This window comes from Ochotona princeps, chromosome 10 (assembly GCF_030435755.1).
Source record: "Ochotona princeps isolate mOchPri1 chromosome 10, mOchPri1.hap1, whole genome shotgun sequence".
In the NCBI taxonomy this organism is placed as follows: Eukaryota; Metazoa; Chordata; class Mammalia; order Lagomorpha; family Ochotonidae; genus Ochotona; species Ochotona princeps.
Genome location: NC_080841.1, coordinates 50,409,787 through 50,424,066, shown reverse-complemented (window position 1 = coordinate 50,424,066; position 14,280 = coordinate 50,409,787). Strand labels below are relative to the sequence as shown.

Genomic DNA, 14,280 nt, shown 5'->3' with positions numbered 1-14,280 from the left:
GGCCAATCATGAATGCAGCTTTCACCTCCAATTTGTTTTCATTTTTTCAAAATGGTAGGAAGTCTGACACAAAAACAAGTTGGCTGCAAAAGTCAGTTGTGCAATGGTGTCAAAACCGCTCAATGCATAAAATTTACCCTCCTGTAGTAGTAAACAAAAGGGTATTGACAGGAAGAGAGCAGACTATCAACTATGAATTTTAGTTTGTCTCAACAACAATCAGAACTTCAGGGAATACTACATGTGCCAGACTTTGGGGCTTTTGGTGTGGCTTCTTTAAAAAAAATGTGTGTGTGTGTGTGTGTGTGTGTGTGTGTGTGTGTGTATTATTGGTTTTTTTCAATTGTGAGATCTGGGAATTTTAAAGCGATCTTAGCATTTTACACTAAGACCTTAAATTTTACATTAAGGCCTTGTGGATAATGACTTTTTACAATATAAACCTGTATCATTTCTCCCTCCCATCGTCTGTTTAAGAATGAGACCGTCTTTCTCAAAGCCAGGTGGGTAAGGAAATATCCTTGTAAATGAGATTTTTGTGGGCTATGGTCTTATGCTCAAATTTCTATTTATGAGGTTTTTTTTAAATTGATACAGAGAAATCATAAATGAGAAAAAACTGAATTCCTGAATATTAAGTACAAATAGATGGCAAGAACTTCTATGGCTCATAATCAATGAGCATTTCTCTTAAATGTTTGAATTCTCTGTTGTTATACTATTAGGCTTTCCCCCAAATTGTCCAAATAGACACCCACAGGAAGGATTGCTATCTGCCTGGTAAACATGCATCTGGCATTCCAATATTACCAAATAGCCAATTTATGTGATTCTTCTATTCCAAAGAAATGATCTACAAGGGGAACAAAACAATGTGTCTATTTGCGGTATATTTCTTAAAAACAAATTTGAAGAAATTCAAATGGAGGGCTTAAATGTTCTTACTTTAACCTGAGATCATTTGGAAGTGTTAGACATCCACAAACACTAGGGTCTCCGATAATTCCCCTTGAAGGGAAACTACATTAAGTATGATTTTTTTAAGTGAAATGAACATGTTCTTCTTCATAGTTTTAGGTAGCAGTTCTAACTCGTATACCTTGGAGATTCATTCTTTTAAGCCCTGTCAGGTACGCTATGTTAGCTCTGGCTGGCATGGCACACACTAACGGGGTAATGCTGTTCTTTTAAGTTCAATGCCATTGCAGATGCAATGTATTGAAACAGCAGAGTTAGCCCATCCTGTCAATATTTACCAATATGCAAATACATTTTCCCACGCTTTACATCACATTCACTCCAAATGTAACTTATTACAAACTGAAATAGCTGGAGCAAGCTGACTTTGTAAAATTCCAAGACAGTCCTATTCAGCGTGCATACTGACACTTCACAAAAGCTACTTGATTCAATGATTAACTACAGAGATGATAACAACGGCCAAGAAGTCATCTCCGTGAATGGACTCCATGGATGTGACATGGCCTCTCAAAGCCACTCTAAATATCCTCACTGAAACTGTTACTGACTAACGTGCTACATTTGAAAGCCACAATGGGTTTTCCCTGCTCCCTCACCAAACGAACCGGAGAAGGCTCCCTATAGCAAATTGTAAGCTTAACTGTAAACCTGTTCCTAAAGAAGATGAGAAAAGGACACACCTCATGAGGAACAAGAGCCCCAAATTCAAGAAAGCATATGATTTTCAAAGGACAGTTTTTGTATACTACCTTTAAGCCTTGCTCACCTCAACCCAGGAATTATGATAAACAGTATATTAATAAATATCGGGCTAGAATCAGGAGAGTTAAGTAGGCAACTCATTCCTCCCTCACAAAAATGCTGGTTTTAAGTACTAGAATAGTTTAGGAAAAAACTGTTCTATGTGCCGAATTATCTGAATACTTAATTCAACAATTTACTTAGGGATAGCAGATATAAAATACTTGGAGTCAATGAACTTGTCAAGCTTTGATTGCATTTCTGTGAAGTCATTCTTCCTCATTACAGTGTTTTAAATTTGGACCTTAGCTTCCGTCACATGAAATTACAAAAGTTCATTAATAGAGGTTGTTTAAGGGGTTGATTCGAAAAAACACTGAAGGTTTCATTTCCAAAGCGTCTCTGAGAATGAATTCATCGTTCAGAAAAACCTCCAGTGTCATCAGTCAGGTCTGACTGATGTAGTTATCCATTTATAATATTAAGAAAATTAAGCAGGAGTCAGGAGGACTAGAAACAAAATATTCCTTTAAATGGAACTACGGCAATGAAGCCAAAGAGAAGTGATTCGGCGTTTTAGAAACAAAGGGTCACCTATAAAGATACGCTGCTGTGTTTCTGTGGGTTCAGGGTAAAAAAAAAAAATGTAACGTAAGGGACAAAATTCCATCAGCGTAATCAACTTGGACTACAGTCAAAAATGAAATTCTGAAAACTCCTTGCTTTAAAATAACACAACTATCCCTTTCCTTTCTCAGGACGGTATTCCCTCCAGGAATTGAATGGCCTACACTTTAAAATGAAAAGGACAGGGCTTTTCTATTCCACACTTCCAGATTCATAGCTAACTGGATCCACCATTCGTGAGCAGGAGCTTCAAACACAAGCAACCGTTACAACCAACGCTGAGATTAGAGACTACAAGTGGAAACCTAACGTTATCTGTCCCATCGAGAGGCATGTCATCACGTTAGAAATTGAAGAATACTTTAAGCTTTACAAGAATAAAATAGTCATGCAAGGTAGGGAATGTTGAAAACTTACGACTTTTTTTTTTTAAAATAACTATTCTTATCTGATTCAAAGATTTCATAAGTCAAGTTTTTATGTTTTTATGTGGTTGATGTGTACTATACACACAAAGCCAGTAAGTTTAAGATTTGAGAAATGGTATTACTTTGTTGGGCCCCAAAACTGTTTTCTTTGATGGTAGCTGAAATCAAAAGATTTACTTGGAAAAAGTATTTTAAGGTAAAGTATTATTCAGGTTTAATACAGTGGCCACCTCTTCCTAACCTCGCTCATGACAAATCTGTGAAAGAAAAAGTTCTACCTGACTCACCTATTCATCGATAGCACAATTAACCAGAAAGGAAATTCAAGATCATTGTCCGTAACTTTGTGGTTCGTGGACAGGCCAAACAGGATACCTAGCAAACAGTGCTAGGCCACAGCCATTCAAGGGATAACCAATCATGTCTAAAAAAACAGGTGCTTTCAAAAGTAAATGAAACCACGTTTAAAATATACTTATGTATCGGATGTGCAAAGAGGGGTCTATTTGAATGGCTTTCAACAAGAGCACATGACAAATCAAGTTTCTTTTTTAAAATGTAGCAAATGATTTCTTCCTCTCACTTATCAAATGTAATAACTGGTAATTCTGTTCATTTTGCAAAGAACATTCTGAGAAGTTCTTTCTCCTGAATTACACATCAAGTATTGTTCTTGTAAGCAGACCCAGTTAAGCTCAAGATAATGCTCTCCATTTAAAATTAGATGTTGGTCAGTGGAACTAAATTAGAAAATGAACTCTGCATTTGCAAGAAGCTTTAGGAAACTTTAATCAATTATGACAGAACTGAAAATACCAGGTCTTCCTTCCCTCCACCTGCATCCTTTCCTCATTAAGCTTGCAACTGCTCAAGAAATTATTTTCCCCTTTCATGAGCAACAGTACTTAACCCGCTAGTCAGGTGGCAAGCGGCATATACTAGGCATGGCTTCCACAAAGTAGAATTCTAACTTGTTAAATTTTTGACTGTGCTTTATAATCACATCTTTTACAAGGAGCTTCACATCAAGCTGCAGCTTTTGTAGGAAGTTACTAGTATTAACTGTAGCGTAGGACACACACACAGTGCAGACAGTTACAGACCTCGGACATGTCAAACCTCTCTTGGGTCAGTCAGTGCCTTGGCCTGCTGGCCATCCGCACGTGTGACTGTCCTCTACGATTCCATCCAAGTGTGAGTCTTCTGTCAACTCCTCAGGTTAACCAGCACTGTTTGTTACCCAGACATGCACCCATTAGGGCAAGGGTGAAGTAGCGACTATCACCAAAAGTAGGGAACAGTTCTCCTAACGGTACATGTGTTCATTGCATTTTAAAACTAACACTTAGGAATTTTAAGTTTCACCCAGCAACCGAATAGTATGACCACAACTAACCTTGCACAAATGCCTGCTAATTCCAGTCATTATCCGAGCAGTCTTCAGAATGAGGACATCCGGTCTCCTTCAATTTTCTGCTTAAGCCAGAACACAGGAGACCATATTTGACCCATCAGCTTAGGATAAAACTACAGACAAGATGACTGACGAATCCATACTCTATACACACAGTATGATGATGAAAAACCCTATGCTGCCATTTGAAGTTTCATGGACACACAAATTTATTGGGAAATCCCCTCAACACCGTTGATCAAGATCGTAGGAAACGTGTCATTTACAAGTCCTTAAATGGCCAGACTGTTTGGACCACATTTCCACCTGGGTAGTTTAAGTCATCCTAAGCATTTCGTCAACTCTGAGTAGATTTGGTACTGACATAGAGATGCCATGCACGGTACATATTTAGACTTCATGGAATACACAAGACCACAGCACAAATAAAACACACAAAGGATTCTCAGTTCATATAATTTATTGCAGTTAGCACACAGTTTAAAAATTCACCAACACACCAATAGTACAAAACTAAACAGCATTATAAGTTATTCCCCCCTCAGGAAAATAAAACATACTATGATTGTCAAAGCTAGATGTCAGTCTAAGTTTTAGAACAAAGGAAGAATGTGAAACTAAGGAAAGGAAAAAGCAATCACTCACAATGACCACAAAAAGAAAATCCAAAAGAAAAGTCCGTTTTTCTCACAGACATTGATTGTCTTCTCTAAATTAATAAAAATTATTTTAACATAAACTGTATTTAAACAAAAACTAGAAATTCTTCAAGTAACTAAAGATAATGCTCCAAGGCCATTTTCACAGCTTTTTTTGTTTGTTTGCTTTAAATGCCATTACAGCCAAATTAATACATATTTGACCAAATATTTCCAAAACAGTCCAGCAACACACAATGGAGTTTTCCATTCAGTATCTTAAGCACAAAAATAGGCTATGTTTACAGTAGTTAAGGCGATCAAATTTTAAACAAAAGCAATTAAAAAAAAAAAAAGGGAAAAACAGCAAACGTTTTCCATGCTACCCCCATAGACCTTATTTGTAAGTGCAAGACAGGAAAACAAACACTGTGCAAAATGCATCTGCCCCGCGCCGGGCGTCACAGCCGTGCACTGGGCCGCAGCCTCTGCTGCCGCGATACACATCGTCTACTAACCCCTTCCCCACGTCAATCAAGGCAGCCCAGTCCTTTCAGCCTGGGCCTTTTTTTTTTAGTCCATAGAATCTTTTCATGAGTTTTTTTTTTTTTTCCGGGAGGGGGGAGGGTGGTGGGGGAAGAGGAAGGGAGGGAGGGAGGGTGAGGAAGAAGGGGAGAAAAAGAAAAACGAGAGAATGACCTATTGTCAATTTGTGCAGTAGTTATTCCAGAAATGCTCAACCGGGTAAATGTGTACACTGAACTCTGAGCTGACATGGGTCTGTGCAATTACAAGTTTGTTATAAATGCACACTGCACATGCAGATCTTTAAGCCATTTGTAAACATTTATATTTTCCTTGTTATGTAGCAGAGTTATCAGTTTGCAGCTTAAGTTTTTATTCAGCTTAACAGTTTCAACTTAAAGACAGTGGGAAAGTCAATTTAAATTATATAAAATAAAAAATAAAAACAGTGCATTTGCGTTCTTCATAACACCAGTTTCCTTTTTCCAAACGGTGCTATTTTTCTAAGGAAATTAAATAATTTTAAACTCACTCATTAAAGTTATACAATGCAAACAAAGACAAAAAAATACATTGAAACTCATGCATTTCTGTAGCGTTAATATTTACTTTTCAAGCCTCAACTAAGAGCATCAACACAACCTGTCAAGTTCTTTGACCCCCCCAGCCCACATAATCAATTACAGTATACAAGAACAGTAATTCACATTTTTAAACACACAGTTCAACACTGCTGAAGCTGCAATATCCTTGTCATCCCAAGCAAACCTTCTCAACGACAGTGTCCCAGTGATCCCAGTGTACTCTCAGAATTGCTCTCATTGGGAACTGTCACAAAAACCAGAAGTTGCCACAGAAAGTTGAAAGTCAACTGCTTGTTTAAAAATAGATAATCCAGCATCTCAAAAATTTTCCATTTGGGTCTAAAAGCATTCAGGTTTCCAACAGCCAAAAAAGATTCATGCAGTTTGAGACATATAAAGAGGCTAATAAAATTGGAGGGAATTTCTACTTAAAAAATGAAACAAAACTTGCTGTCGAGGGTGGGGGCGGGGAAGGACAGCTTGAAAAGACAATGCAGTATTGACAAAATTAAGCCATATGGAAGCATTTTGTGATAGGACAACTTGTTGAAAAGGTTCTTATTGGCTTATTTCCCTACCCCCTCATAACAAAACACCTCTCTATTCTCTGACTTGCTCTAAAGGTTCTTTTATCAGAATGCTAAATTAGTGAGATTCTCATGCTATTCTAAAGTGCAAAAAACAAGTTAATATCCCAACTTTTTAGTTCCAGGAAACAAGACTGCTTTTAGACCGTACCACAACTATATAGAGATCTATTTATATATATGTATATATATGCATATATATATTACTTATATATATATATATATATATATAAAATTATTTCCAAAGTTCTTGAGAGCTATCTTCTAAGGTCCAGTCTCTGACAGTAGGCAAGCTCAGTGCTTCGCTTTTGACGGACAAGGAGTTCACCAACTCACAGTGGAACTTGCGAATGTGTCTGTACAGGTCTCCTGACTGCGTGAACCTGCGCTCGCACCACTTGCACGCGTGTGGCTTCTCGCGGGTGTGCACCACGGCGTGGCGGCTCAGGTTGTGCGAGTACTGGAAGCTCTTGCCGCACTGGGTGCATGTGTAGGGCTTCTCCCCCGAGTGAGTCCTCTCATGTCGCTTGAGGGTATACATGCAGGAGAAAGTCTTCCCACACAGCGAGCACGTGGGCACGTTGACATCGGCGGCGGGCTTGCTGCGGATGCCGTCCTGCTCACGGAAGTGGGTACTCAGGTGGATCTGCAGGATGTGGGGGCTGGGGAAGACTTTGTTGCACAGAGGGCACATGAAGATCTGGCCCGCGGGGCTCAGGATGTTGGAGACGTACGGGAGCAGACTGCCCTCCATGCCCCCTTCCACCTGGACACGCTCATTCTCTGGGGTCATCATTTCGTCGTCACTGGCTTTGTCCTCCCGGTCCAGCTCCCGCAGGACTGAGTCTTCCCTCAGCGGAGCCAGATGGGCCGGCTCATACTGTACCCTGTTATTAGTGCTCACACTTTCTTTCACAGTGCTATGTTCCATGTCATAGTCATTAGTGCCAACATCACTCTCATCACAGGAAGCCTCTTTCTCCACCTTCACCTGCACCAGGTTGCTTCTCAGCACGTCCTGTGAAGAGAAATAAGAGCTGTTCAGATTTTCAACTCCTGAAAGGCTGGACTTGACAGACAGGTCCAGCACACAGTCAACATCTGTCGAATCCCTCACGGAGGTGACAGACCTCTGGGACAAAGACTCTGTTGAGCTGCAGGGGCTGGCTACTGTTTTTCCAGCTGCTGTGGCGTGTGGCTCTGCCTCTCCACCAGCCTGAGGGATGCCTGCTGAGTCCGAGGGCAATCGCATCCACATGTTCCCAGGCTCGGCCGCCAAGTCCCTTTTGCCAGGCAGGATATTCAGCTTTTCATCTTCTCCTTCATCTTCATCACTGGGCAAATCGCCTGCCATGTGGCTGCTGCCATCGGAGAGACTTTCAACTTTGTCGGAGCAACTCGAGGCGTCTTCCTCCTTTTTGGTGCTGTCGGCCTCGGTGGTGGCTTTCTCTTTCAGCTTCTTTTTGCAAACTTTGACAATGTCATACATGTGGAGATAACTGGCAGCTGCTAGCACGTCTTCAATGGGCAAGTCTTTGAACTGGAGTTTCCCTTCATACATGAATTCAAGCAGGAGAGCGAAAGCGGGGGCTGTAACAATGTCGCTGTTCAGATGAACAATGTCCCTTTTGTCCAGCTGGTCCTTGTAAAAGAGGTGGAAATACATGCTGCATGAAGCCAGTACAGCTCGGTGCGCTCGGAACTGGGCATCTCCCACCAGCACAGTGCAGTCACAAAGAAAGCCCTGGTGCCTCTGCTCGCTCAGACACTGCAGCAAATGTCTACTGTGGTCTGGAAACTCCATGCTGTCTTCATAACCTGTGAAGAGAGGAATTTCTCATTACAGCTGGGTCAAGAATAACTTTTCAGCGCTCTAGTCCCCATAAAAAAAAAAAAAAAGTCCGCTTTGGCTGCCGAGGTCCATGTCCCTGCATTCTAATCAGGCTCATGACCCGAGCACGATCAGACCACACTCCACAGACCTAAATGCAAGAAGAATGCACACACACCCTCCAAATTCCCCTCGCCCCAACAGACAGGCTCTACCTTCCCCACTTTCCCCAGACTCTCAGTCAAGCCCTGAACACCTTCATTTAACTGAGAACAGGAATTGGTACACTTCTTTCAGGAGGAATGTACTCACACAGTGTGACCTATACAACCACTTTAGTTTCAAAGGGGGACACACAATGAACAAAGATTCCAGAAGATTAAAAAAAAAAAAAGAAGAAACCCTGCTCCCCATCCTTTTTGTTTCTTTTGATATTCAACTGTACTTAGAAAGCACAGTTTAAACACACACACACACACACAATTTGGCTGAATCAACAAAAAAAAAATGGAATCACATAATTAGTCCATAAATTAGCGAACAACTTACTTTTAAAGTCAGAGTGTTACAAAAACAAAAGCCCCATGTATAAAAACAGATGTTAATGCCTTAAGAGTTGCAGGTACAGAACACGTGTAAGAGATCAGAAGGAACTACATCAACAGATGGAAAACATCATCTTACTATGAACAAATCCCAAGATTTTTTTTAAATGAATTGAGGAAAAAATGCTTATATTTCTTTGCAGAATCTGTTACCCTTAGGACCAGAGAGGCTTTATTTAACTTCAAAAATTTTCACCCAAATTTGAATCCGTGGCAAGGTGGAATGAGTCCCGAATTAAGATGAACTCAAACTTCTACAAATAAAGTCACACCACGGTTAAATTAAACTCAAAAGCTTTACAGGTTTAGCATTTTTTAAACAAACAAAAAAAAAGCCTTTCTAGAAAAAAAATTAATTTTGGGGGGACTCTGCCTTACCTCCACAACAGAAAATACTTTGTTTCAACATCACTTGATAAATTTTGCTTTCTCACTAGCTTCTGTTCTTTCAAATATGCATCACTGTCCTTGTTTCCTGGTAAGGGAGGAGGGAGAGGAAAGGTGGAGGCGGCGAAGGGTCAAAACTCAACTTCACCGGGTAAACTCCTTAAAAAGAAAGACACCCTGGCTTCCCCTTCTTGGCCGCCAGCAGCAAGGGCACTGGGGGACTGCACACCCTCTAACTCAGTGCTCAGAGGACTGTCCTGCTGCTGCTACACTCTGCCCGAGAGAGACTAAAACTTTCCTTTTAACCCCAAGTACATTCTGCAAGATGTCACTGCTAGCCCCAACCCAGATTGACAATACAATCACTTTAAGTGCCCCACAGCTAACATCAATCCTAATCCTTGAGAGGGCTAAAAATAAAGATTGGAGGGCGGCTCACAAGGTAGCCCTGATCAAATTAGGAGGCTGAGGACAGAGAGGGACGAAGAAGGAAGCTTATAAACATCTGATCCAGCTGACTGTGGCCATATGGCAGCTGCTGCCCAGATAAAGAGATTAAGAACAGAGGAGTGCGATTACAGCTGTCTGGCCAATTCAGGCAGCTCAAACCTACAAGTTCTAAATTAGTCGCGAACAGAAAAACTCCTGCAAATAATTATTGTTATGCCGAAATAAAAGATCTCTTAAATATATATTTGAAAGAGAAGTGAGGAAACCCAGTCAAACTATTCTCCTGGGAACAAAAGTGGTTTTTTTTTTTTTCCCTCCCTTCTTAAGAAACCTTCGGTTTCAAAAGCACTACAGCTGTACGTTGCAGCAGTACTGCTCAATGTTTTTGAAGAATTAAGTTTCACAGTGGAATTAATCACACCAACAATCTAGCTGCTTAACTGGAATAATCTTCTAAGTTTGAATGCTGGATTCCAGTTTACTGTTTCTCTTTCCTCTCCCCTTCTCCCCAAAAGCCAAAAGCACCTAACAGCAACATCAAAAATGCATTCACATCTCTAAAAACAACATTTCAAACCCTTTCTTAATTCAAAACTCCAGTCATTTCTGCATTCAAGTTATTTACTCGAGTAAAAGCGAAGGAAAAAAAAAAACAAGCCCAAGACTTCCAACTCCAGTTAAGATGTTCATTTAATACTCTGTTTCATATATTACTCCTCAACTGGGTTAGAAAAGTAATGTAATTTTTTTTTAAATTAAATAAAACAAAACACCAAAACAGAAATAGGTTCCATCTAATCTCTTGCTACTCCTACCTTTAGGACACATAAACCTGATTAAGTTCTTTCCTCTGAGTCTTGCTGGCTCCAGGTCTGTTACATCGGTGGAAAACAAGCAGACTGAGAGAGACAGATGCAAAGTGGAGATGATGTTCAAGAGGAATGAGATACCTTCTCCACCACAGATCGGCACACACTAACTCCCTGTCTGTGTGTTAGAATAAAAGGCTGAGGGATGGCAGGCTGTCAGCTGCTCTGACATCATGTTCAGATGGAAATGCTACCTCCAGCTGTGCTCCTTTTAATGCCATATGCTACTCCTCTACACTCCTGCCACCAGCTTTTTCTTAGGAGAACTTTTCTCTTCTGTTAGTATAAACAAAATACTTCAAAGTCTCCCTCCCCCCCCCAAACTTTCTAACAGAAGAAATGGAAAAACTCAGCATATGGAGTTCTCCTGTATTTATGGAACAGCAACACTTCTGTCTCAAGTTGGTGGACTGGCTCACAGACTGACAGCACACTCGAGCCCTGGCGCTATTCAGGAAACCCAGACTCACTTTTATTCAACTACAACCTTGCCTTTCAAAGGCAGTTTGGCGGGGCGGGGGGTGCATTTTGGACATCTTCAGCCCCACTTCAACATAATGAGGGCACTTTTTGTTGTTGCAGTCCCTGCTGGGACAATGGTCTGCCCGCCTCAGCAAAGCTGGCAGAGTCCCTCCCTGCTATCATTCGGGCAGGGTTCACCTTCTCAAGTCGCTCTTTACTGAATCGCTTTATCTCACGGCCTTCTCAGGGCAGTTTCTCACACCACCCAGGCCTATGCAAATTTCAATTCTCACTATCAACAAGCTGAAACTGCACTTTCTGCAATCCTGGAAAGTACTGCAGACCCAGTAACACTACCGATGGCCCTGGCCGCAGCCACTCATAGAAAGGAATGCTGCACCTGCAGATCGGATCTCTGCTTACACACTGCACAACTCCGTTTGTCCCCTTGATCAGTGTCCCATAACAATCTCTTTTTTTCTGGGTCATTCTGTAATGTTCGGGATCACAAGAAAATCTTCGGGGAAGGGGCAGTCAGATCTGATTAAGTTTGGCAACTTTTGGACTAGAGTGAGTGTGTGGGTCTTGGCCGAACGGCTGATGACACGGCACTGTAACCTGGGCAGCCGGGCTGGCCGGTCTCCCTGCAAGGTGCTGTGACATCTCCACAGCCTCCTGGGAGGGGTGTGTAGCCAAACAGGAGCTGAGGCCTGCAGGGTGACACCGGCCCCGTGGCGAAGAGTTAACGAGTAACAAAACCCAAAGACTAGCCGCTCGCCGTCCCATCTCGCTTTACTCCAAGTCTCAAACCTAACTTTCTCCAACTTCGCGCTGAATTACATCATTACAAATGCCCAGTTCACGACACAAACTTCGACGGTGGACGCGGGGTGGGGGGGGAAATTCCTTCCCAGTCACACAGCCTGTTCTCCACAAATACCCTCACCACATTCCAGTATACCGGGTATTAATCACCCCCCACTTACCCAGTGGGGTGAGGGGGGGCGCTGAGTGACACTTTAACGAGCCCCAAAGCACCACACTTGGCCAGCGACGCCCACAGTTCACACAGCAACCCCTTCCTTCACTTCTTGATATCACAGACCCAAAGGGATCTTTTCAAGCTGGGGGAACTGAGGGGGGGATGGGGAGGAACTGTTATTTTTCTAAGGGGAGGGGGCAGGGGTGCTGAGTGGGACAAGCAATGCAAATCTTGACGTAGTTGGCCGTACGTAAAACACTCGGGGAAAGAGGAAGGTTACAAACCACAGGGAAGGAGGTGTAGGGCGTAGAACTGGTGCAGCCAGGAAAACACCTTCCCTAACAGCCGAGAAAACAGACCCGGGTCACGGCAACAACAAAAGAAAAGTCGTAAGAAGCAGCCGGGGGGTGGGGGTGGTGGTGGGGAGGTGGTTGCCAGCGCTTCCCCGACGCCACGGGCCCGCAAGCCCCCGGGGCCTCCCGGGCAACTGCACCAGCCTGCGAGGGAGGGCGGGGGGGGGGGCCCTCGCCTTCCCCGTCGTCGCCGCCACCGCCCCCTCCCCCCCGGGCGCCACTGCAGCTGCACCGGTCCCCGGAGCCGCGCGGCCGTCCCGGGCGCCACTGCAGCTGCGGCGGCTCCCAAGCCCGCCCTCCCCCAGCCCGCCGCCCTCCGCACCCGAGAGGCGCCACCGCAGCTGCACCGGCCGGGAGCCCGCCCCGCGCCGCAGCTGCACCGGCCCGGGGAGGGTGGGGGCCGGGGGGGTGGTGGAGCAGGAGGCACGGAGCCGGCCAAGCCCGCACCCCGCCCGACCCCGCAGCTGCAGCGGGCCCGTCCCCGCGCCCGGGCCTCCCGCAGCTGCGCCGCCCCGACAGCTTCCAACCACACACAAACTAACTCCAGTGGCGGGGGGCGCCCACCGGGCCGGCCCGCCCTCCGCCCGCACTGCCCTGCCCTGCCCTGGCCGGCCGGCCGGGGCCGCACAGCTGGCGCCCCCCACCACACACGCCCGCCAGGTGCCGGTGGGGCTGCGGGCGCCGGGGCGCCAAGGGGCGCCGGGTCAGGGGCCGGGAGCCGGCGCCGGGACTCACACGGAGCGGCCCTAAGTCACCGCGTCCCCGCCGCCGCCGCCGCGTCCTCCGCCTCCTCCCGGCCGCCGCCGCCGCCGCCGCCGCCGCCGGAGCCGGACTTGGTGGGCTTCCTCCTCCTCCTCCTCCTCTGGTCCCCCTCCCTCCCGACCCCCCACCCCCCAATCCCGGCTCCGCCGCCCGCTCCCCCCGCCCCTCCCGCCCACCCACCCCCGCTGGCAGCCGGAGGAGCGCGGCGGAGCGAAGAGGCCCCCCTCTCAACGGCTCCCCATGGCAGCAGCCCAGCGGCGGCCGCAGCCTGCCAGACACAGCGAGGGAGCGAGCGAGGGAGCGAGCGCGGAGCCGCCGGGCCGGGGGGAGGGGGCGCAGGGGGCGGAGGGGGAGGCTGGGGGCGGGAGGACGCACCACGCACGCACGCGGCGGCGCCGGCCAGATGTTCCCCCCCACCACCACCGCCACCCCGCCGCCTGCTGCTCGGCCCGCCCCCTGCCTCTGCCTCCTCCAATGGGAGGGCTGGGCCTCTCAGGAGGGCGGAGGGAGTGGCGGGCCATCGTCGGACGGACGTGAGGACCCAGCCAATGCGAGGGGCGAACCGGGGCTGCCGCCGGCCCGTGCCAATCGCAAGCAACAACTGCTGGGGTGGGCGTGGCCCGGGCTGTGGAGGTGGGTGGGGCCGGCGGCGAAGAGGCGCGGGGCGGAGTGCGCGGGCGCGGCGGCGGCGGCGGCGGCAGCGGCGCCCCTCTGGGTGACTTGGCCGTGAGAAAGTGAAAGGAGCCCGCAGGCGGCGGCGACAGCTGCGCTGGGAGGGGCTTGGTTCCCAGCTCCGGGGCCACGCGCGCTCTGCGGTCGCACGGAGCCCGGCCGGCCGCAGACTGTGAAATGTCGGAGGGCTCGGCTGCCCCGAGTTGACGCAGGTGTCCCCGGCGAGGCAGGGGCGCTCGGGGTTCGCCCGCGGGGAATCCCCTGCGCTGCCCCACCTGCTGTGGCGGACGACGCCCAGGTCTCCGCCCGCCGGAGCGCGGGCTTGCAGGGCTGAGGGCCGCTCGGGGTCCCGGTGCCCATCGGGGCGCTGAGGAGGACTCCC

The 14,280-nt window shown here is 46.5% G+C and overlaps 1 protein-coding gene across 12 annotated transcripts; it reads right to left on the bottom strand.

Moving 5' to 3' along the window:
- Nucleotides 1-4,633: 4,633 nt before the first annotated feature.
- Nucleotides 4,634-13,620, bottom strand: ZBTB18 (zinc finger and BTB domain containing 18). Of its 12 annotated transcripts, none has more exons than XM_058669425.1 (4): nt 13,200-13,308; nt 10,614-10,697; nt 7,656-8,343; nt 4,634-7,543 (listed from the first exon to the last, which is right to left on the bottom strand). In XM_058669425.1, the coding sequence occupies exons 2-4, from the start codon at nt 10,624-10,626 to the stop codon at nt 7,534-7,536; spliced, it is 711 nt and encodes a 236-aa protein (XP_058525408.1). In that variant the 5' UTR covers nt 10,627-10,697; nt 13,200-13,308; the 3' UTR covers nt 4,634-7,533. The 12 variants fall into 12 exon arrangements, with proteins under 12 accessions (XP_058525408.1, XP_058525397.1, XP_058525403.1 ...); XM_058669414.1 differs by adding an exon at nt 9,340-9,436 and having other exon boundaries at nt 4,634-8,343; nt 13,200-13,305; XM_058669420.1 differs by lacking the exon at nt 13,200-13,308 and adding an exon at nt 13,407-13,421 and having other exon boundaries at nt 4,634-8,343.
- Between the last annotated feature and the right edge of the window lie 660 nt (nt 13,621-14,280).